Genomic DNA, 20,711 nt, shown 5'->3' with positions numbered 1-20,711 from the left:
TTTGATTATACGTGTCCAAGTAGTACTGTGCAGTGAGTTAAATAGTGTAAAGACTGAAATGATTGGATAATAATCAACGAATAATCAATGACCAGCAAATATATAATCTGGAGGCGGGGAAACTGGCTCCCATTTTTGGGTTCTTTCCCCCCTTGAGGCATTGGGATCACACTGATGCTGCCCAATATGCCTCCGAATGCGGTCGTCCGTGGGACAAATGTGGCGGCTGTGGCGACGCAGCAGCAGCATGCGTATCAACAACAACAGTCGTACGAGCAAGTGCAGTACGAACAGCATGCTCAACAGCAGCAGTACCATTACGACCAGCAACAACAACAACAACAGCAATTCGCCCACCTTCAGGCGGCCTATGACCACGCCGCCGCTGCTGCTGCTGCAGCCGCTGTCGCAGCATCCACCAACCAAGATCAGGCACCTTCTTCGTCCTTCGAAGACCACACGCCACCGTCTCCTCCGTCGCAGTCGTTCGAGAATGCCTACGGTGCACCAAACTTGGACGCATTTTCACTCGGTGGCACCGTCCACCACGACCCAAAGCCGCCGGCGAAGCGCAAGGGCGCCTTTCGTCAAGAACATGCAATCAAGTACGGACTAAAGGTCATCGGGCCAACGACCGCGCCCGTCTCCAAGGTGCAATGCATGTTTTGCGTCCATTACGGCCGCGAAGTGTCGGCCGACGACACAAAGCGAAAGATGAACGTGAAGGGCATCAAGTATTGGACGCCGCCCTTCCGCACCGATCACTATGCGATGCACCACGACCTCCAACACAAGGTGATGTTCCAGCACTACGAGAACTCGTCGTCCCAAGAGCGATTGCACTTTTTCGAGCCAGACACTGTGCATCGATTACGGCATCTGGTTCCCAAGGTCGCGTCTTCCTCGTCCCTGGATAACATGGATAAATCCAAAGACAACAAACCGTCCACGAAACGCGGCAAGACGTCCCAGTCTCGAGTCGACCCGACCCCTACTAAACCAACGCTGGATCCATTCAAGATGATGCTGCCACCGACAGAAATCCCCCATGACATGCAGACGCTAGTTGACATCTACGTTGGCCATCACTACACGCCGCTCGAAGAAAAGTGGAAAGCATTGACGACCGTCGCGTCCCTCGTCGCCCAACATGTCCGCAATGGATTCCTGGAAACCCACATCCGCCGCGCGCTTCTCGCCGGCGCGTCCAAGTCCGAAGTCGTCCAAGTGATCATGCAATCCGCTTCGTTCATTGGACTCCCCAAGACTATGGACGCGATGAAGGTTGCACACGACGTGTTCTTGCAAGGCGCGGCCGACAGTCAGAATCAAAACACAGTGTTCTTGTAACGAACGATATATGTACCATGTTGTGAGTTGTTCCACGGAGGTATGCACATGTCCATCGACGAAGCGGCGCATTTTCCGCGGCGATCGTGCCGGAAGGGAGGGGGTTTCCTCGTACTCTGCCGCCCGGAAATGTCTTCTCCTTGTGCTTTGGGGGGAAAGTTTGAAAATGATGACTTTCGAGTGTTGATTGGATCGATTTAAACCAATGTCAAACATTTTTATCCAATGAAATCGACGTATTATTGCTACCACGGCTTTCTCATTCCGATAGACAGACCAACAACGGCAATGGATGTGCAGTCAATGCTGGCACAGATCCAGGAGAACCACCAGGCTTCTCTGCATGCGTTGTCCACCCAAGTACATGCTCTTCGAGACACATGTGACCTCCAGGAGAAAGAGATCCAGCTTCTACGACAAACCTTTGCCAGGGACAACGCGAAAGCCGTTGTGGAACGCATGTTGCTGCGACGACAACTTGAAGAAGCTCGCGCTTCTGCTAGTGCACTAAGCGAGACAGTGACGTTGCTGAACCACGAGCTGCAGACCAAGTCCATGGAGTCCGATGATGTCGATCAGGTCACGACATCGCCGCAGGTTGACCCGCAACAGCAGTCAGCACCGACCTCTCCCACACTGCGGACATTGCCTTCTCGTAATGATGTGTCTCCTACTCACAGCAGTGCATCTGCACCAAGTCGCTTATCCTCGTCGCATGGACTTCCACAACCGCGTCCATTGACAACAGCATTGCCATCCTCGAACTCGCATTACGGCTACGAATTCGACGGCCTTGCTTCCCACGCAACCGTGACCTCTCATAGCCCGCACCGCCGTCCCAACTCGTCCTCCTTCGAACCCCACTCGAGCTATCGAATACACGAGCATCAACCGTTGTCCCCCATGTCATCGCCATCCATAGGCCACCGGCGGCGGCGGCGTCGTGACAGCTGCGAGCACATGCTGAGTACCACCACTGTCGACACGAGTATGGACTTTAGTTATCCCTGGACGACCACGTCTACTGCTGCATCCTCGTCCAAACCCCGTCCGCAGCATCCCACCAGCCAGGCCGTGTTACTATCGTCGCCGCCCCATCGCCAGCAGCGACGGGATCTTCAAGTCTACACCATGCACTCCGTTTCCCCAAGTCTTCCATCCCATGAGGAGCAGCTGCCACCTCGGCGCCCTTCCACCGACAGCACACGTCCGAAGCGAAGCAGCCCCATCTCGAGCAGTTCCCGCCTCGACCAAGAGCTCAAGAACTTGCGAGCCAAGCTCCAAGCGTGCTCGCGGTCTTCAGGAAGTTTATAGTACTTCGAAGTAACACAAACACATATTGTCCTTTTACCCAAAATTTGGCTATCGATTCTGATTGTCCAGTATCACACTAATTTCAGTCACACACTAATTCGGTGTTGACTTGGTCGTCGACGAGTGAATTTGATTGGCCACTTGATTCGTGTTCTGGGTTTTGATTGGTCGTATATCGACTGTCTGCCGATTTCATTCGATTGACGAACACTCCAATTTCGAATCGACTTGACAATAATAGTCGATGTCACAGTGTCGTCCAATTAGAAACGGAATAACTACGTAGTCGTTGTGAAGCCACGGTATCGCATTCGAAGGCCAATCCTAACGTTGTTGTAGTCGTCTTCATGATACCGGTATGGCAATTCATAAACGGATTAGACGTTGTTAAGCATTTTCGTATGACGGAAGGTTGTGAAAGGCGTAGCCGCGCCAGCCCTGGTATGCGCCGTAGAGCTGGAACGTGGCATAGCTGCCGGGAATGAACGCTAGAACGACACACATTGAATGATCATCACGATGAACGAAGGATAGGTACATGTATACCTATGACACCTAGGAACAAGTGTGACACCCCATTGCCTTCCACGGCCGACACAAACCCGAGGATGAGCAGCACCTAATGTAGAGCGAGTGGAGATACATGCAACGTGATACACGCGTGCGTACGTACGATGCCAACGACAAGCAGCAAGAGCGCCGCCGCCGCTGTGCGCACGGGGATCTGGGAGTCCTGCACGGCGTCCTTGAGCTTGGTCCAGTACGCAGTCACACTCGTGGTGGGCTGGAGAACCTTGGAGAAGCTGAATGTGCTGCGTGTGAACCCTCCAAATCCACCTCCACTGCTGCTGTTGTTGTTGTTGGTATCGCTCGAGTTGGCGTGGCTGTTGTTGTGTCGAGGAACGTCGTCTTTGAGATCAATGTCTACGGTAGCCGCATCGTCATCTTGGTCCTAAGGTTACATGCGAAGTGAAGAGTCGGTGGAATGGATCATAAGGACACATCGTCCACGAACTGTGTGGAGGTTTGAGGTGTACCTTAGATAGGGCAGCTGCTTCCAGGACTTCACGAGGAGCGACGGTACTCATCATGCTGATCGACTTGAAATAGCGGACGCAGTCTCGGCTTCAGGTTCTTGGTCGTTCCATCCCAAAATACCGCCCAGTAGCAGGCGCTGCACATGCCGGCTTCAACTTCCGGATACTTTATCCGGTATGAAGACCCATATCCGGATGGATGCCCTTGAGCGTCGCAAACTTTCCACAGTTGAACAGTCACGCCTCGGCATCATGGTCAAGGACGCGACCAAGCAGCCCTTCATGGCGTCGGCGGACCTCGATCCATGCACGTATGCTATCTCCCCGGTATGTCGCTCCCCTTGATTATACAAGTCTCACGGACCAGCATTACTGTAGACGTCGAAAGGCGTATCGCGCTGGCACCGTGCCAAGCAACGCTTCCCCGTGCGCACGGGGCTGGCAGCGGTCGCTTTGTTTTCTCTGGGCTCTGTACGATAACCATAAGTGGCATATCCACGTCTCACTGACAGATGTGCGCCTAGGTCTTGTTGTACGTGAGTACGTTGTTTGGGCTCGACGGCGAGCGCAAGGGGCTTTCGTTTTTCGTCCTTGGACTCATCAGTACGTCCTATGTATGATGTTCCTGCCTCAAAGGATTTGATTGCGTAGCGTTTATCCCTGGAAGTTATGCCACGACTCAGCTCTACGGGGCTTACAAAGGCTGGCACGGCTACGACTATAGCCAAATCCCGTCGTACGACGACTAGTTCGTTGTTGTTCATATGCCAGCCAGCCACCCTTAGGCCACTCCTTCGCCACGTAGTGTTTGAATCGGTTGAATGCAAAATGTGTGTCTTGTAACTGCCTCGTGTGAGATCAAACAGTTTCACGTGGCACCCGCAAGCGTTTCATCAAAGGAGTGGCTATTCTGGGCAAAACACGCACCAGGACGGACGACCACCGTGAATGGTCTCGGACGCGACTACGACGCTCCCGAGTTTGCCGTCGTCTCCGCCAGCTGCCCAGTCATCTCGACGAAGTAGGACCGACATGACACACAGTAGTAGTAGCAGTAGCCGAAGCAGTAGTACCGCGTACGACATGACGAGTCTTCCGACACCGCGCAGCTCGGGTGCGTATTACGACGCCCAAGACTCGCTGGACGACGTCGACGGGCTGCCGCACGATTCGGCGTCGATGGCCCACCACGGTGAGTTTTACACTGAAGTCGAATCGTTCTTGAATCGACCCAGTCCCAGGTACAGTCCACCCAACAAAAAGCAGTAGCAGGAGCAGTAATGTGTATTGTGGACACGCTTGATCGGTGTTTGGTGGTTTATGTTTCAGCTTGGGCACGATCGCCAAAGGCGCCAAGTCCACAGAGAACCTACTGCCCGCCTTGAAAGCCGAGCGGTCGAAACTGCGCGGCGGCGGCGGGTCGGACCAGCCACGACCGGATGTACCCGGCAGTGGGTATGGCCGTGTAGAGAAAGGCAATAAGAAGAAGGCGGCGCCGTTGGACCTGACGCTGGTGCAGCAGGCGTTTGCATACGCTAACGAACTACGGGTAAGTTCGTAGCTCCACTTGGAAGCCACGGATGTTGCCGATGGTGGAGTTGTTATGCAATGAAGTGGTGATTCAGTTATTGTTTGAATAGGCTCAGGAACTCCAAGCGAACGATGCAGCAGATGACTCGAATGATGCGATCGCGCAGCATTTGGCCAAGCATGGAAAGCAACACCAGGACCGGCCGAGCCGGAGCAGTAGCAGTAGTACCAGTGGCACTTTACAGAAACAACACAAACCAGCAACCAAGCCCAGTAAGCCCAAGGCAGCCAAGAAGACGTCGGCCATCTATGGCGTGCCCGCCAAGCAACAGGTGAAGGCAAAAGCTGGGCCGGATTGGGACAGCTGCAGCAAGGAAGTGACCACAAGTGGCCAAAACAACTCGAGCATGGACCCCCAGCTGATGCAACAATTGGTCAGCAACTTCCAGAACGGCACCATGTTGCACGAACTACGCCAAGAACTGGCCGCGTCCCAAGCCAGCATGAAGGAGTCGCGGCAGGTACTGCAAGGCGCGGCCAAAACGTTCTTTCTCAAAGGAGGCGGGTGATGCTAGTGCTCATAATATACACACGCTCGAGTACGCTGCATCGGATGGAGGCTAGTTATGGATGGTAGTAAGTGTATTTAGATAGTCTGGATGAGATGCTTGTAGGTAGCGGAAAGATACTGAAGACATGGCCGTGTTTTAGCGCTATTGTGTGGCGACAGTACTACCAGCACACGTCCACGAGCCTGTCGTAGATGTAACCCAGTGAAGCCACTTTGATGTAAGTACAACGACGACATCCACCTGCGCATTATCGCATGTAGTTGTGTTTGACGAATATACTGGCAGAACGAATATTGTTGACGTAGACTCAGGGAGCACTGATACGTTTCCTTACTTTGGCTTATATCGACAGCGGTGTCCATTAGTTCTTGTCCAGTCCACGCAACAGTGCAGACGAGTTCTTGGGCGGCGCATCGGGGTTGTTGTAGTCGATGTGGTCGAAATCGTTGTTGCCGCGGTTGCGGAGGCGCAGTGGATGGCGGGGCTGGAGGTAGTAGCGGTCAGGCTCGCCATTCTTCAGCCACTGGTGATTGTCCTCGCCATACGCGCGCTGGCGGTAGGTCGTTTGGTTTTCCGCGAATTCGCCAACGGGACCCAAGTGCGTCTTGTACGGCGCATTGCTCCCGCTGACAAGAGACACCTTGGTCCAGTTCTCAGGCTAGCAGAGAAGGGAGATAAGTCCAAGGAGGCCGAGCAGCTAGGACGATGATGACGTTACCTTCTGGCCTGGGTCCGTGGGCTTGGCGTCGGTGACCTGGTGCAACCACAAGTGCCACTCGGGGGGAATCTGGTCTCCGCCGAACTCTTGGTGGGTCTGCACTTTGAATTCAGTCCAGCGCTGTTGGCCCGCGACTTCGGTCACGTCCTCGTAGTACTTGTTGCCGAAGCGGTCTTCGCCCACTTCCTTGCCAAACTTGATGTCACCAGGGTTGTACAGCTTCCAGAGGCAGTTCCAGAAGCCATAGCGCTCGTACGCTTCCTTGTACTTGTGCGCCACAGAGATGAACTGACGCTTCTGCGTCGGGCCAGTCACGGCCGCCACCACGCGCTTAGTGACCACTGCCTGCATGAATGTGCTTGCTTGTTACCTAGTTCCAAACCACCCACATGCAGGGCTGGCACTTCGCCCTCTGAAACTTAGTACCATGTGCTTTTACAGGTTTCTAAAATTACGACCAAATATAGAGTATATATTTGGTCGTAATTTTTATGGCATGGTAGGACTTGGTAGGACAGTTATCCGGAATCCGGTTAAAATTTGTTATACGGATTTAACCGGTTGATGTTGTCCCAATCATGCAGCCCCCCCACACACAAGGGCTGCTGACAAAAGTTTTAGGCGCCCCAAAGGCTCTTACGCTGGTCTATCATTGAACAGCATCGCACGTGCAGGGCTTTGCGCCACAAAAACCTGAGATCGGTTTTGGAGGTCTGCCTTTAATGTGACACATTCGACATTGAGGCAATGTGAACAATGGATGTATTTGAATTTTGAGCTGTACCGCATGCACTTTTTCGGCATGGACATGGTGTGACGCATTGCGACTGGCAGTTGTCACTTGGTAGGCAGATTCCGTTGAAGTTATTATGGAAAGTCACTGTATTGCAAGGACTTCCCTGGAAATGAGACTAAACTATTGCAACCCATATTCGAAACGTTAGTAAAACCTAACGTTAGTCTAAGGTCTGTGCAATGAGACCTTGACGTGCAGTGTTGGTACATTGCGTACTGCAAATGACGCCATCATGATTCACATTCCAACAAATCAGTCGCAAAATGGATAACGTTATGCCCTTAGGCGATGCCCAATTTAGTGCAGTACACAGGGCAGTCTGGTGAATTCTACAGAGGTTCATTAATCGGCGCTCCTTGACTGTAAACTGTGGGTGGACTACTGTACGTACACCCTGGGAAGAAAATTGTCTTCGTTGGGGCAATGGATCCTGTGCCCCAAATACCGATTATTTTCACGAAGTACGGTATTTCGGGGGATACGAATAACTGCTGAATTATACGGATGGTAGGACTTGGTAGGGTTTTGGTAGGAAATGGTAGGAAACAAAAACACCATATACAGGACCGCAGTAAAAAGCACTATTTTGGTCCGCGACTCGAATACATATTAATATTTTACCTTGTTCTTATAGTTCTCAAATAAGTTACTCATAGTAAACAACTATGCGCCGAGGCAATCGCCAACACCGATCTCAGTGGCTGCATAGCCAATTTATAGAGCTATGCCCAGTGACGTTAATGACCTACGGGAACTCGTCATAAGCTGTAAATATCTAATTACACTGTACTAGTGGTAGTCAAATAGTAGTATACTTCCCGGAGTACGTAGAAGTGGGGTAATATGTTCGCTCAGCGTTTCAGGAATTAATTGTTCCGGATAATTTGGCTATCGTCCGGATATGAAAAGCGCCGCGACCATCGATTTAGCAGCAGTGTTGATTTCTGCCCTGCATCATGCGCCATCGCCTTGCGTTCCGTCGGCTGGGCCGTCCCACCGAGCACCGTCTGGCGCTTCTCCGCAACCAAGTGACGTCTCTGATTGAGCACGAACGCATCCAGACCACATTGCCCAAGGCCAAGGAACTCCGCCGTCTGGCCGACCAAGTGATCACTTTGGCCAAGCAAAACGACCTGCCCGCGCGTCGCGAAGCCGAGTCGATCATCCGCACCAAGCCCATGTTTGACAAGCTCTTCGACGTGTTGGGTCCTCGCTACGAAGACAGAGCAGGGGGATACACACGCATCCTCAAGAGCGGCTTCCGATATGGCGACAACGCTGAGATGGCCGTCATCGAGTACATCGACCGGCCAGGCGAGCTCCGACGCCCTCGCCCCGGCAACGCCAAGAAGACCGATTAGATCTGTAAAGGAATACTACATAAACCCCCCAACAAAACCATGTTGAGATATCCAAGGGTAGCATGTCCGCTTCTGCATAACGTTGTGGTAGGCCTACATTCTCCTTGCGTTCTTCCCGATCCTATCCATACCTTAAGCTCACGCTGAGTTTGGTCAAAAGTCCTGCTACGTACGTACACAAGTCTCGGCATTGTATTAATAGTGATGATAAATTCACGAACAAGCAGGCCTCACGTTAGCATGATCTTTTGATTTTTGATACAATATATATAAATTACTAATATATAATATATTTAATTAGCCCCATCTACCGGTAGATCTAGTTACTAGTGGGGCTTATCGACGGCTTATTCATACAAAATGTGGACGCCAGTACCAGGTACTCTGAATCATGCACTCAAAATCCGATTTGCACATTCGTTAGGCCTGCGTAGGTTTCGATGGTTGAAATTATATTTGTTTGGTGACCAGATTAACTTGATGGCCTCGCCCGGAGCTGTTCGCTTGAGGAGGCAATCGGGATGGCGGGCCCGTCGTCGTGCGCTGCTTCTTCACACCTACGACGACATTACATGCAAAGTCTTGCTCAGCGATGTACCGCTGTGATTTCGCCTTGCTTGGACAAGTCCTTCGCTGTCGGCAATACGATCGTTTACCATCCTCAACACCAATTGCGCCTTGGAAAAATACTTAGAATCAAGGATGGAGGAACGATGAGGGAATCTTTACCTTGGCGAGCCGCTTGCTGAGCTCCCGCATGTGCGTCATGTTGGCTTTCCATTGTGCCACGGCCACGGCACCTTCCATGGACCATTCGTCCTCTGGAGCGTCCGCCCCCACGGCATATTCCGCCACGTCGTCGGCATGAAGCGTGTATGCCATGCGATATGCATCAAATTGTGGGACGGTGGCACTGTACCATTTACCTAGGATTCGCTTGCATTGGCGACATAGCAGATCGTGGAACGTGTTGCCAGCGTCCTCGCCGCCGGCAGCTGCGTGGATTGGCACAGTACTGCGGATGATGTTCACAACGAACTTGAGTGTGAAAGTCCGTCGTTCCTCGTTGACGTGCATCAAGTTGACAGAGTCTCCCACGATCACACTGCATGTCTTGCATTGAAACACCACCAGCACCTCCGTCATCTCATCGGCCATGTTGACACAAAATTCAAATCTTGAAGGACGCCCATTGTATCCGGGAAAATCTCACTATCCGGACTACTGCGTAGTACTATTAATAGTACTAAGACTTAACGTTTCAGTTGTACTAACTAATGCTGTGAATGACAGGTACTGTAGTGGGAGAAAAAGTTGTAAATTGAATCCCTCTCCATTTCAATTCAAAGCACTTTCATTCCACGAAGATGACTTGGGTTCTATTTACACGTTAGGAAAAGAACTTGAGTTTCTTGGCGGGCGAGTCCATGTCATCTGGCCCCTTGGACTTTCGGTTCTTGGGCGGCAGTCGGTGCTTCCACAGCGTGCAGTTGGCCAAGTACTTGGGGCACTTGTCGTGGCGGTTGGTACCGTTGCATTTTTCGTTGCCGGTTTTGTCAAACCCTTCGCACCACGTCCATTGAAAGTGGTCGCAACTTTTGATCTTTGGCCCTTCGTACGTCAGTGGCACCACGCGCACGAGCACGGGGGCCACGTCATCCATAACATCCTGCCCATACCAAAGTCAACTGACCATTGAACCATACAAACTTGTGCACATACAGCAGGTAAGAGGTCAATCATACCCTAGACAGCGCCGACACAACCACAGGGCCGGACGCGTCTCCTCCACTGGACGGAGTGACCGCGTACTGCTTTCGCTTCAGTTCCGTGCATCGATTGCAAATTTGAAACGCGCTTTGAAACGCTTCCAGCGACAGCATGTCGCTTTCCGATCGAAACAACGACTGAGGGAATGGAGTCGTGGTGATTTCGTTGGGCGGAAAGAGGAGGCTCAGGTTCATGGGGGCATCTTCCTTGATGCGGTGCTTTGTGAGCATGGTTCTAATAACCAGACGTGTGCGTGGAATCAGCAAACACAGTAACCCCGCCCATCAAGGAAAAATAGCCAACTCTCGACCATAAGTAAAGAGAACGTAAGTAAGTCGAAGGTAAGCCTTACAAGAGATGGGGCAACTTGAGGCATTTCGTGACGGGGTCGCAGTGCAGAAAGAAGATGCGCATGAGTTTTTGCTCGGCTATGTCGGGGGATAGAGTGAATCGAGGCAGGGCTTTGGGCGTCTTCGACTTTGGACAACATAAACGACTGGCCATCACTTGTCCTAGACGCGACAGTTCAATACAAAAATACATGTGCCTACACTGTCAATGGCGATGGTACCGTGATATGTTGGGGACAAAAGGGCGTTGGCAGAGAGTCCAGTGTTTGGAGGAGCAGGGCGGGAAGGAAAATGTGTGGGATTGCCTGGAGATCGTCGATGGGAAGGGGGAGGTTGTGGGGGGGTCAGATGGTTAAAGTACACGGGTGACGTAAAGTGGATGTTGGGGGTGCTATTTGGGGCCAGAAGTCGGGTGTTTTGGTACGTTACTGCGGCGGGTTGCAGCGGTTGATATTGGGGAATCGAAATCGGCGTCGGGATGTGGATGCTCAGGGGATGGAACTTAGTTGAGTGGTGGTCCACGGTGTTGGTAGACAGCGGTGCTCCTGTTTGGTCGGCATACATGGCGTTGAACATGTCCAGCATATTGGGCAAGTCGATATCCGAGAGCAGTCCTGCGCCGTTGTCTTTCGAGTCTGTGGTCTGCCAAGTCTGCGATGGAGTTAATTCAATTTTGATCGGATTGGAGATGCTGCTGCTGCTGTCGTCATCGTCGTCGTCGCAGTATAACGCGTCTTCTACGGTCTTGTTTGTGTCACTCACATTGGTCGACATGCCTGCAAGGTGGAGGTACGAAGTGCTGCCGTTGCATGGTTCAGCTGGTCGAATGGAGTTATCCAGGCTGTTGCCACCCTCCGACTTTGCCCAATCGAAAACATCAAGATCGCTCCCCAAAGGAGCATCCTTTGCAGGCGGAGCCTGTTGCTGGCTTTGTTGCTGCTCGAGCTCGCATATTTGATTCAACGTATCACAGAGCATGTCTGAATCCTCCATCAACACAGGGTCCATTGGCTCTACAAGTGTACGTACGTACTCCGTGTAAGAAATACTCGGATGTACACCAGTGGGTTGTACCTTTGGAGCAGTCCATGTCCCCACCAAACGCGTCGTTCATGTCGAGCAACTCATGCGTTGACATCACAATCGACGAATGTAATGTACTACACTGCCAGGGCGTTGGGTGGATTTGTCTAAAAATAGCCCCAACACACCTGTTTGATTGGCTATATTAAATCGAAGCATAGAGGTCTTGAAATAAAGTATGACAGGGGGGGATTCATGCCCTCAACTGGGGAACCGTTGCCGTTTGTACTACTTACAGTACAATATGTATCTTACTGCCGTGCCTGCTCTCCAGTCTTCGAGTGACCCACACAAACCACAAACTGAAGACGTCACAATCACAGTATCCAACCGAAAACACTGCTAAATGTGCATACTTTAGCCGCACCTGCAACGCATTATGAAGCAAACACACTTGCACAACCGACTCATGGTGTTACTTTGGGAAGGGTGGATATCATACGGACAATAAAGTTACCAGCAGAACCACCCTAACTGATTGTGCACGCAGTTGTTCAATCCTACCTCCATACTACAGCGTGTTTGAATGTTCACGATGACGATGGGTGGTTTAGCTGGTTGAACAAATCGGACACTTTAGCTGACTAAACCTCTCTAATCGAGAATTCCCACAGCAACGCAGCCCAGCAGTACAGTAACGTTACCCAAACATGTCGATCGCTCTGTTCCATTGCGATTATGCACATAACGAGGCACAACCTCAAGACTCGACATGACAAAAACCTTCCGCGATTTTTGCACCACGGAAGGCTTTTGTAACGTTAATGTACTATTGTCAAATCGATTCGAAACTGGAGTCCTCTTAGGTTGTGCCTCGTTTTTTTTATTTTTTATTAAAATTATAGTCGACACTTCAACATTGGAGGAATGGTCCTACCGTGCCCTAATCGAATAATATATTTTAAATGTCCTAGCCAATCAAAGTGCGCTAGGAAGAAATTTCATCCAATCATGGATTAGAATAGTTTGGCCCAGTCAAAATATTCATCTCAAATGTGTATACCATATATTGAATAAGCTTAAAATCTAACTCAATTCGATTCTCGAATAATCGCCATGAGCGATTCAAAATCACGAAGTGAAACGTTTCAAGATTGTTCACCCGTTAAAGTTGATTTTGTTCAGCCGTTTCATATTGATAAAAAAGTGATTATAAATTATAATATACAGGGTAGTATTTTAGAGAGCCAAAAATTCTAAGGCATATCTTGTTTGAGTCCAGCGAACTACTACGTAACCATACAGGGTATTAATTTTGGTAGGTTGGTTCACTGTCAATCAGCACTTGTGGATCAGTTTCGCATCAACTACCCGATTCGTCAGTAGTTAGTCCTTGTCTGCCGGTTCACATGGGAGCTCGATGTTGTTGCGGCCCTCGCCCCGAAGTCGAAAACCGCGACTTGCATGCGCAACTGCTCAAGAATGAGCTTACCATGATGGCGTCCGCAGCCAAGAACGACACGCCTCCTCGCGGCGTCATGGTGTCGGCGACATCGCCGTCCATCACGAACAGCAGCTACGATGATGGAAACCTTCCTCACAATGTGGATTACACAACAGGCATCGCCGCCGACGGCGACGACGACCCGTTCGCGTCCCCTCGACACTTTGTAGACGAGACAGAGCTCTCGTTCAAGAGCGGCACCAGCAACGACTACGACCATCAACACGGCAACCCCCGCATGTCGTCCATGAGTAGTTTGAATGGCACAACGGTGGGAAAGGAAGGAGATTCGTACGAAGACAGCAGCTCCCGGTTCAAGTACAGCTCTCAAAAGTTTGATGAGTCGCCGTCGGGAAGCGGACATCACGGATGGGACATTTAGCATTGGGATGGATACATTACAGTACTATGTTGTGTTAAGGCTTTACATGTAATATCGTTTCGTTCATAAGTGTCTTTCGGTGACCGACCTACGTGGGGCGTGGTCAGAGTTCCCACGCGGCTTCAGCCGAAAACTGACCAACGTATCGAGGTGGTGCATACGCCTGGTCGTCGGACAACATTGCGGCCTTGTGGAGGGTGTACGAGCTGTACTTTTTCCAGCTGTCGTCTTCCACTTGCGGCAGGTTCTTGAGGTTGCTGTAGTTCGACTCGACGTTGTGGTGCCTTGGGCCACAGCCGCAGCAACTGAGGCGTTGCCCCATCGTATGTGTGGCCGTGTACGGATGCGACCTGGTGGTACTGAATTTCGGACTTTGGGGTTCCCACCACAGTTTCAAGATCTCTCGCCTGGCGTTTCGGATTTGGAAATATTAGTGTGTGACTGGTAATTAGTGTAACGTTTGCATTAGTGCTGATTCGCCAAATCAATCCATCGAGACTCGTCCAGTTTTACACTAATTACATTATCACACTAATTGATGTTGAATTGGTCGAAGAGTGGCTTGGATTGGCTACTCGATTGTTGATCTGGGTTTTGATTGGTCAATCGATTGTTTGCTGATTTGGTGTTCATTCGATCGAGCACCCCACTCCAATAACGAATCGACTTGACAATACAACCTAACTCCGAGGAGTCATTTGAAAGTCCAATTAGTGTAAGAACACCTCTGTACGTTTCCATTTCCAACCAGTTAACCCAAGCCGAATGCCTCTAGGAACCAGAGGATTCTTGGCCAATCCAACATGCCAAGGCATTGGCAGTTTGGCTGCGCATCAGAAACGTCAACTGCCCGTACGTACGTGTGCGTATTGTACGTGCGTACAGTACATCGTACATGAAATAAAATACATCCATACAAACCCCAAGTGACAATAAATGACACACATAAAACACAGGGATGAATGTACGCCGCCAACTTTTGCGCTCTGCCTTCCTACACTTTCTTCGAGTGCGATGGACAACTACCGGAAGGTGAGCAAGATTGGCGAAGGGACGTATGGTGTCGTGTACAAGGCTGTGGACCTCAACACCAACCGCACTGTGGCGCTAAAGAAGATTCGACTCGAGTCCGAGGACGAGGGCGTGCCCAGCACTGCCATGCGTGAAATCTCGTTGCTCAAGGAACTGTCGCACCCGAACGTCGTGCATCTGTACGACGTGGTGCATCAAGCGGATAAGCTGTATCTGGTATGTCCACGGCCTTACTCTTTGTCCCTACTACATCACCATGTTGTTGTACAGGTGTTTGAGTTTCTTGATCACGACCTGAAGCACTTCATGGACCTGCACGGCCCGACGCTCGTACCGTTCGTGCTTAAGCGATATGTGCATCAAATGCTCTTGTACATCCTGTCCCTGTCTCCATCTACCAATATCTCATGTTCTTCAAAGGGGCATTGCGTATTGCCACTCAAACCGCGTCCTCCATCGAGACCTCAAGCCGCAGAACTTGCTCCTCGACCTCCAGGGCAACTTGAAACTGGCCGACTTTGGCCTAGCTCGCGCCTTTGGGATTCCCATTCGCAACTACACGCATGAAGTGGTGACGTTGTGGTACCGCGCGCCGGAGATCCTCCTCGGGGGATCGCATTATGCCACGTCCGTGGACATTTGGAGCATTGGCTGTATTTTCGCGGAAATGTTCAACCGCAAGCCGTTGTTCCCAGGTAGGGATGATATTCATTGTGACAGTTCCATGGACGACGCTTTATATCAGATTGAAAAGGTTATGTGTTGACGCAGGGGATTCTGAAATCGACGAGTTGTTTCGCATTTTTCGAGTGCTGGGAACCCCAGACGACCACATGTGGCCTGGCGTGAGCTCATTGCCGGATTTCAAAACTTCGTTCCCCAAATGGCAGCCGCAGCCTTGGATGGACATCGTGCCGTCGTTGGATGCATGTGGCATGGACTTGTTGATGGTATATAACCGAACGATGGTGGAATTTTAAAGGCTACAAATATGTGTATGCATTTATAGAGGATGTTGGTGTACGAACCTCGCCAACGTATTTCCGCCAAGCAAGCACTGGGCCACCCCTGGTTTGACGATTTGCAGCCGTCGCGCCAGCCACCTGTGCACCAACCACAGTCGCATTTGTATGCGTTTCACCAAACTAGTAATACTAGTAGTAGTAACGGCATGGCGCCCCCATACTAATATTACCTTAGTATTGACGGCAAATCTTGGTTTATGTGAACAAAATGCGGTTTCTGTCCTAACGACTATATGCATGTGCGATGTCAAGCCATATGCAATCAGTAATGAAAATTCAAAACAATACTATTAATAGTAGATACTGGTACTACGTAGTAATTGGGTTGGACGCTCAAGAAAAAATAAATAATTGTTGCCTTTAGTACTGTACTCCGCAGTACTACTGTACTGTAGGGCTAAATATTGGCATTACAGTAGGCCTCTGGTTAGAATATATCAAAAATATTGTAGAGAACAAATAATCAATAATTGAATGATTCACAGCTAAGGTGCTTAATTCCCGGCCAGCAAATGGCCAATCACAATCATCCATGGACTATGATTAGACAAAATTACGTACTCTTGTATCAAATACTTGTAAGATTTCTAGTAGTATTATGCTTGTCGGACATGTAATACAGTTTTTATATTAGTTGCACTTCTAAATTTAATTACTTGAATACTTTATACATATCATTATTAAGAGGTTCTGAGGATTTTGTCACACAAATCAGGCATACATTATTCAAGTGACTTACTGCCTGGGAATTAATTTCACATTGGAAAATTTGAATTTTAGAAATTCGACGAGTAAATTGACCGTGCAATACAAATGATGGGACCTGCATAAAGTTATAAAGCTCGTCACGATCTTCAAAATGCATGTTTTCGCAGCCTCATAGGATGAATGGGTACCGAGTTATGGCACTCAGAAAGTACGCCAAGCTGGCCGGGAATTACATGAATCAATTTATTATTAATAATACATGTTATCAATAATAAATTAGTATTCACAATACAATGGAATACATTTTATACTAACGTTTGTATACTACAGTACCAGTACAGGTAGTATAGCTTGCGCATTGCTGCGTGCATTCAAGAGTACTGTAGCGTCAATGAATCTGTAGGTACTGTATGAATGAAACTACTTCGAAGTACTGCAGTGTGTATACTGTTTCGTAGGGCGAACAACGATGGGTTCGTCGTTCCGGTTAAACTTGCCAATTGTGGTTCAATGTGAAAACTGCATACAAATAGCTGCGATGATATGATTGGTCAGAATTTCGAACATTTGGGCAGAAAATGCACATCCAACTCGCAGTTTTCACTGCCGTCAAGGTAATTAGCGCGGACGTCCAGTTGATGTACTTGAGATGTCTGTGTGTACAGTCGGTGTGCGTGTGTGCTGGGGATATGGAGAGACTGGCATAACATTACGAGGCCGACACGTTCTCTGATGTTATGCTAGGTTGGAGATGATATTTTTTATTACTTTAACGAAATATGTTTGGTGATGAAATTCCCGTCATCATTTCGAGGACATTTGGATCTGGGCGAAATTAATTTTAGCAAAACACACAATAATCACAAGTCTGTACAAGGGGACATTTGCTTGCGCTGTTGATGACCAGAGCCGCGGCATATGCACATGCAACGGACCTGACCGGTCGATAGCTCGACAGCTACATAATATGAAGGGTGGACGACGACATGAAATATTATTCAAAATCGACGTGGGATTACGTGGGGCGATTCTAAATACTGTTGACAAGCAAGTACACGACCATGGCAAGGACGCTGCCCACCATAACGAGGATATGGGTGGTCTGTTGCTCGATGCGCACATCACCATCATGCTGGTGGTGGTCGAGGTCGTCTCTGTTGGTTTCATGCGCACAAGCCGACGGCGCCGGCGCGAGGTGCTCGAGGAAGTGGTCCATGCGGTGCAGCTTGGCGTCGAGGTACGCCTGGTTGTGCTTCTGGGTCGGGATCAACACGGGGACGCGGGCCGTGATCTCGACGCCGAGTTCCGTGAGCAGGTGGATCTTGCGGGGGTTGTTGGTGCATAATTGTATCCTGGACAGATGGAAGTGTTGCAGGATGTGGAGGACTGGCTCGTATGACCGGTAGTCGTCTTCAAAGCCGAGCACGCGGTTCGCGTCCACCGTGTCCGCGCCCTGGTCTTGCAAGCAGTACGCGTGGACTTTGTTGGATAGACCGATGCCGCGGCCTTCCTGTGGCATGTAAATCAACATGCCTCGACCTTGGGCCACCATCATGGCCTTGGCATGGTCGAATTGTTCCTTGCAGTCGCACCGAAGCGACCCAAACACTTCGGACGTCACGCACTGGTCATGCACACGCACGTACATGTTGTCTTCAACGTCTCCATATACAAGCGCAATCGGCTCGCTCGCCCGACGGCAGCCTTGCGACCGGAACGCGTGCATGCGCCATTCACTTGTGCTCGTCGGCAGCGTCGCCGCCGACACGAACGACGTCGAGACCCCACACCCCATGCCGGTCAGCCCTGCTTTGTCCAAATCGCAGCACTTGAGAGGCTCCACGCACGTTGGCGCTGGCATGTTCCGCAACGATGTCATGTTCATCGGGCTGGGTCGACGTAGAATGCGACCGCTGCCAGCTTGCGAAACGTGGTCTGAGGCGAGTTGTGCGTAGTGGCCGTGGGCGTTTTTTATTGGTCGTGCCACGATGTCCATACAAACTCCAAGTGATTCTGTGAAGTGCGACCTTGAGTACCGTACTTTATAAGATATACCACGAATAATAAAGGCTCTCATCAAGGGCATTCTGAAAAAATTCAATCTGAACACTGCCGTTTCTTTGCTACGTCGAACTTCATGAAAGGGTTTCATCTTACTCCGAGTAACGCTAAGCTTAACGTTACGTGATTCGTACTAATAATATATGGTTATTATGCGTAATACTACGAAGTAGTGGTGCATTTTACTTGTTAGTTGGAAATCCTTTCAACACCTACAGACCAACTTGGCGCTCAAATGTCAATTGCCCCAAATAACACCCGTTTCCCCATTAAAAGCACCGTACTTCATAGGGTGTTATAATGGAGCGAGCAGTATGGATTCTCACAGTGAAAGAGAATAATCGACGACCTCCATGTACCATGCTAGTACTACGTAGTTATCAGACACATTCGATTCTACTACATCGTTCCATCGTGACCAAATCAAAACTATCTCGCAAATGTATGACGGCCAAACTATGCGACCAATGGCATTGTTGGACGACGAGGGTTTCGATTTTAAATGGTATACATTTTAACAGGTTTGACTGTGATGTTTTCGTCATCGTTGTAGTTGGGAATGTTGGTGCATCCTAACCTTCCTGGCCTTTCCGGAAACATCTTCTGGTCGATTTTGGCGGTGCCGACACCAAGCATCGAGAATGGCCACACGAGATCGTTATTATGTTCAAGTTCTACCACATCACGTGAGCAGGTGGCTTGTTTAACGATATAGCTTCGTCACTGACAGTCTTCCAAACACCCCTATTTGTATAGCTACAGTATATTTTGAATTGCATTTTCGTACTGATGGTGGACAACGTGAACAAATCAATCGCGTTCTACTAGCATACGTATATCAAATGAGTCAGAACACCCTGTTCTGTCATGAACATCACCACTGCCCTGAAACCTCAGGTAGCAGGATTGGCTGCAGCTATTATATATAGTTAGTACTACTGTACCTCCTTACGAAAAGAAAATGATTGATTGATTTGATATTTTTTGTGATTCTCAAAGAGTTTTCAGAAATATTACATTCCAAAGGTATCAGGTGATAGCGGAGGGTTTTGCAGTTGTAACTTGTGTGATTTCGCTTAATTCAGAGCATTTCGTCCAACATTTTTAAAGTTTGATACAAGTTTGAATATAAAACCCATGGGTGACAAAAATCAGTGCCAAAATGTCGGCCTTGATTGACCCTATCGTTTGGCGCTTGAATGGAGCCAACTTAGAGCGGGAAAACCGATTTGATCTCATTATCTCCAATGCCTCAACCTGTTGCAACGAAAAGGAACTTTGACATCGCAAGAACGCCGCGATATGTCCCACCACCTCTTACTCTTAGTGTCAACCAATGGGAAGCTTCCGCACGAGTCCTATCAAGCGTGTGGCGATAATGTTTGGTTGCAACTGGCAGACCATTGCGTGTTTGTGGCTACGTGCTGAGTTTAACCCAACATCAAACACGCTGTGCCAAGACGTATCGAGTCCTATCAAGGGAGTGGCTGGGCGAAAGCAGAACTGCACGGACCTTGCAGAACGAATTGCTGCGATTCCCAAGACTGATCGAACAACAATTCAAGCGATTGCACTATTCTTAACATGCCGCCAACTACACTGCATGGGTACTACAAGTATGGCCTCCTTGACCGTCATTCGAGCCACGTCAAGCCACTCCTCACGAATACCAAATAAAGCAGCACGGGTCAAGTAGGCCAATGGATTCGTGAATTGCGAGTCTTGTTGTCGATGACATGTGTAATGATGGCAAGGTTGCCGACCAAGAATACAGCTTGTCGCATCGTTAAGAGAACGATGGCAAGACTGTCGAACAAGCTAAAGATTGTCGCACCATTAGCGGGCAAGGCCGTTGAAGAAGCCGTAGAGAAAGAACATTTACTTCATGTAGTTTAGTATAGTATACATTTTCGTAGTTAGTAGTTTAAGACGACAATCTAATCACTTTCCAATTTACTCTGTGAAGCTCGCTACCGTTACAACATGAGACTACACTGTATGTTCACATTGATGAAAAATGGTTCTATATGCCCGTGTGAAGAAAACATTGTACCTTCTTCAGGGTGAAATCCCAAATCCAAACGATTCATCATCCAAGTGATGTTCATTTCGACTGTCGCTCGTCCTCACTGGAATCACTCAACGAATGAATAGTTTGACGGCGTGATTGGGACATGG

The 20,711-nt window shown here is 49.5% G+C and overlaps 13 protein-coding genes across 21 annotated transcripts; 6 read left to right on the top strand and 7 right to left on the bottom strand.

Moving 5' to 3' along the window:
- The first annotated feature begins 144 nt into the window (after positions 1 to 144).
- H257_06989 (hypothetical protein) lies at positions 145 to 1,530 on the top strand. Its single transcript, XM_009832393.1, has one exon. It carries the CDS (start codon positions 175 to 177, stop codon positions 1,348 to 1,350), a length of 1,176 nt encoding a protein of 391 aa, XP_009830695.1. The 5' UTR covers positions 145 to 174; the 3' UTR covers positions 1,351 to 1,530.
- A 92-nt stretch (positions 1,531 to 1,622) lies between these two features.
- H257_06988 (hypothetical protein) lies at positions 1,623 to 2,706 on the top strand. Its single transcript, XM_009832392.1, has one exon. It carries the CDS (start codon positions 1,639 to 1,641, stop codon positions 2,662 to 2,664), a length of 1,026 nt encoding a protein of 341 aa, XP_009830694.1. The 5' UTR covers positions 1,623 to 1,638; the 3' UTR covers positions 2,665 to 2,706.
- Positions 2,707 to 2,835: 129 nt separating this feature from the next.
- On the bottom strand, positions 2,836 to 3,810 carry H257_06987 (hypothetical protein). The gene is made up of 4 exons (XM_009832391.1): positions 3,702 to 3,810; positions 3,338 to 3,616; positions 3,211 to 3,283; positions 2,836 to 3,152 (listed from the first exon to the last, which is right to left on the bottom strand). The coding sequence occupies exons 1-4, from the start codon at positions 3,753 to 3,755 to the stop codon at positions 3,052 to 3,054; spliced, it is 507 nt and encodes a 168-aa protein (XP_009830693.1). The 5' UTR covers positions 3,756 to 3,810; the 3' UTR covers positions 2,836 to 3,051.
- Positions 3,811 to 3,916: 106 nt separating this feature from the next.
- Positions 3,917 to 4,548, top strand: H257_06986 (hypothetical protein). The gene is made up of 4 exons (XM_009832390.1): positions 3,917 to 4,028; positions 4,080 to 4,172; positions 4,226 to 4,304; positions 4,353 to 4,548. The coding sequence occupies exons 1-4, from the start codon at positions 3,954 to 3,956 to the stop codon at positions 4,448 to 4,450; spliced, it is 345 nt and encodes a 114-aa protein (XP_009830692.1). The 5' UTR covers positions 3,917 to 3,953; the 3' UTR covers positions 4,451 to 4,548.
- A 56-nt stretch (positions 4,549 to 4,604) lies between these two features.
- Positions 4,605 to 5,840, top strand: H257_06985 (hypothetical protein). Its single transcript, XM_009832389.1, has 3 exons — positions 4,605 to 4,942; positions 5,031 to 5,250; positions 5,342 to 5,840. The coding sequence occupies exons 1-3, from the start codon at positions 4,650 to 4,652 to the stop codon at positions 5,798 to 5,800; spliced, it is 972 nt and encodes a 323-aa protein (XP_009830691.1). The 5' UTR covers positions 4,605 to 4,649; the 3' UTR covers positions 5,801 to 5,840.
- A 243-nt stretch (positions 5,841 to 6,083) lies between these two features.
- H257_06984 (hypothetical protein) lies at positions 6,084 to 6,923 on the bottom strand. Its single transcript, XM_009832388.1, has 2 exons — positions 6,522 to 6,923; positions 6,084 to 6,461 (listed from the first exon to the last, which is right to left on the bottom strand). Exons 1-2 carry the CDS (start codon positions 6,870 to 6,872, stop codon positions 6,165 to 6,167), a joined length of 648 nt encoding a protein of 215 aa, XP_009830690.1. The 5' UTR covers positions 6,873 to 6,923; the 3' UTR covers positions 6,084 to 6,164.
- Positions 6,924 to 8,253: 1,330 nt separating this feature from the next.
- On the top strand, positions 8,254 to 8,733 carry H257_06983 (ribosomal protein L17). Its single transcript, XM_009832387.1, has one exon. It carries the CDS (start codon positions 8,274 to 8,276, stop codon positions 8,676 to 8,678), a length of 405 nt encoding a protein of 134 aa, XP_009830689.1. The 5' UTR covers positions 8,254 to 8,273; the 3' UTR covers positions 8,679 to 8,733.
- A 341-nt stretch (positions 8,734 to 9,074) lies between these two features.
- Positions 9,075 to 9,842, bottom strand: H257_06982. 2 transcript variants are annotated; one of them, XM_009832385.1, is made up of 3 exons: positions 9,408 to 9,842; positions 9,277 to 9,355; positions 9,075 to 9,235 (listed from the first exon to the last, which is right to left on the bottom strand). In XM_009832385.1, exons 1-3 carry the CDS (start codon positions 9,834 to 9,836, stop codon positions 9,129 to 9,131), a joined length of 615 nt encoding a protein of 204 aa, XP_009830687.1. In that variant the 5' UTR covers positions 9,837 to 9,842; the 3' UTR covers positions 9,075 to 9,128. The 2 variants fall into 2 exon arrangements, with proteins under 2 accessions (XP_009830687.1, XP_009830688.1); XM_009832386.1 differs by having other exon boundaries at positions 9,075 to 9,355.
- Positions 9,843 to 9,996: 154 nt separating this feature from the next.
- H257_06981 (hypothetical protein) lies at positions 9,997 to 11,955 on the bottom strand. The gene is made up of 5 exons (XM_009832384.1): positions 11,873 to 11,955; positions 11,020 to 11,811; positions 10,801 to 10,960; positions 10,424 to 10,682; positions 9,997 to 10,347 (listed from the first exon to the last, which is right to left on the bottom strand). Exons 1-5 carry the CDS (start codon positions 11,934 to 11,936, stop codon positions 10,069 to 10,071), a joined length of 1,554 nt encoding a protein of 517 aa, XP_009830686.1. The 5' UTR covers positions 11,937 to 11,955; the 3' UTR covers positions 9,997 to 10,068.
- A 1,245-nt stretch (positions 11,956 to 13,200) lies between these two features.
- On the bottom strand, positions 13,201 to 13,710 carry H257_06980 (hypothetical protein; the record flags this gene model as incomplete). Its single annotated transcript, XM_009832383.1, has 1 exon — positions 13,201 to 13,710. The coding sequence occupies one exon, from the start codon at positions 13,708 to 13,710 to the stop codon at positions 13,201 to 13,203; it is 510 nt and encodes a 169-aa protein (XP_009830685.1).
- A 100-nt stretch (positions 13,711 to 13,810) lies between these two features.
- Positions 13,811 to 14,029, bottom strand: H257_06979 (hypothetical protein; the record flags this gene model as incomplete). The annotated part of the gene is made up of 1 exon (XM_009832382.1): positions 13,811 to 14,029. One exon carries the CDS (start codon positions 14,027 to 14,029, stop codon positions 13,811 to 13,813), a length of 219 nt encoding a protein of 72 aa, XP_009830684.1.
- Positions 14,030 to 14,706: 677 nt separating this feature from the next.
- Positions 14,707 to 15,957, top strand: H257_06978 (CMGC/CDK/CDC2 protein kinase). Of its 8 annotated transcripts, none has more exons than XM_009832377.1 (5): positions 14,707 to 14,955; positions 15,010 to 15,110; positions 15,160 to 15,434; positions 15,511 to 15,689; positions 15,749 to 15,957. In XM_009832377.1, the coding sequence occupies exons 1-5, from the start codon at positions 14,722 to 14,724 to the stop codon at positions 15,926 to 15,928; spliced, it is 969 nt and encodes a 322-aa protein (XP_009830679.1). In that variant the 5' UTR covers positions 14,707 to 14,721; the 3' UTR covers positions 15,929 to 15,957. The 8 variants fall into 8 exon arrangements, with proteins under 8 accessions (XP_009830679.1, XP_009830682.1, XP_009830680.1 ...); XM_009832380.1 differs by having other exon boundaries at positions 15,494 to 15,689; XM_009832378.1 differs by having other exon boundaries at positions 15,511 to 15,957.
- A 1,490-nt stretch (positions 15,958 to 17,447) lies between these two features.
- On the bottom strand, positions 17,448 to 18,417 carry H257_06977 (GTP cyclohydrolase II). Its single transcript, XM_009832373.1, has one exon. The coding sequence runs from the start codon at positions 18,355 to 18,357 to the stop codon at positions 17,503 to 17,505; it is 855 nt and encodes a 284-aa protein (XP_009830675.1). The 5' UTR covers positions 18,358 to 18,417; the 3' UTR covers positions 17,448 to 17,502.
- Between the last annotated feature and the right edge of the window lie 2,294 nt (positions 18,418 to 20,711).

The sequence above is a fragment of the Aphanomyces astaci genome, assembly GCF_000520075.1.
Source record: "Aphanomyces astaci strain APO3 unplaced genomic scaffold supercont1.14, whole genome shotgun sequence".
Classification (NCBI taxonomy): Eukaryota; Oomycota; class Saprolegniomycetes; order Saprolegniales; family Verrucalvaceae; genus Aphanomyces; species Aphanomyces astaci.
This window is presented reverse-complemented; position numbering and strand designations above follow the sequence as displayed.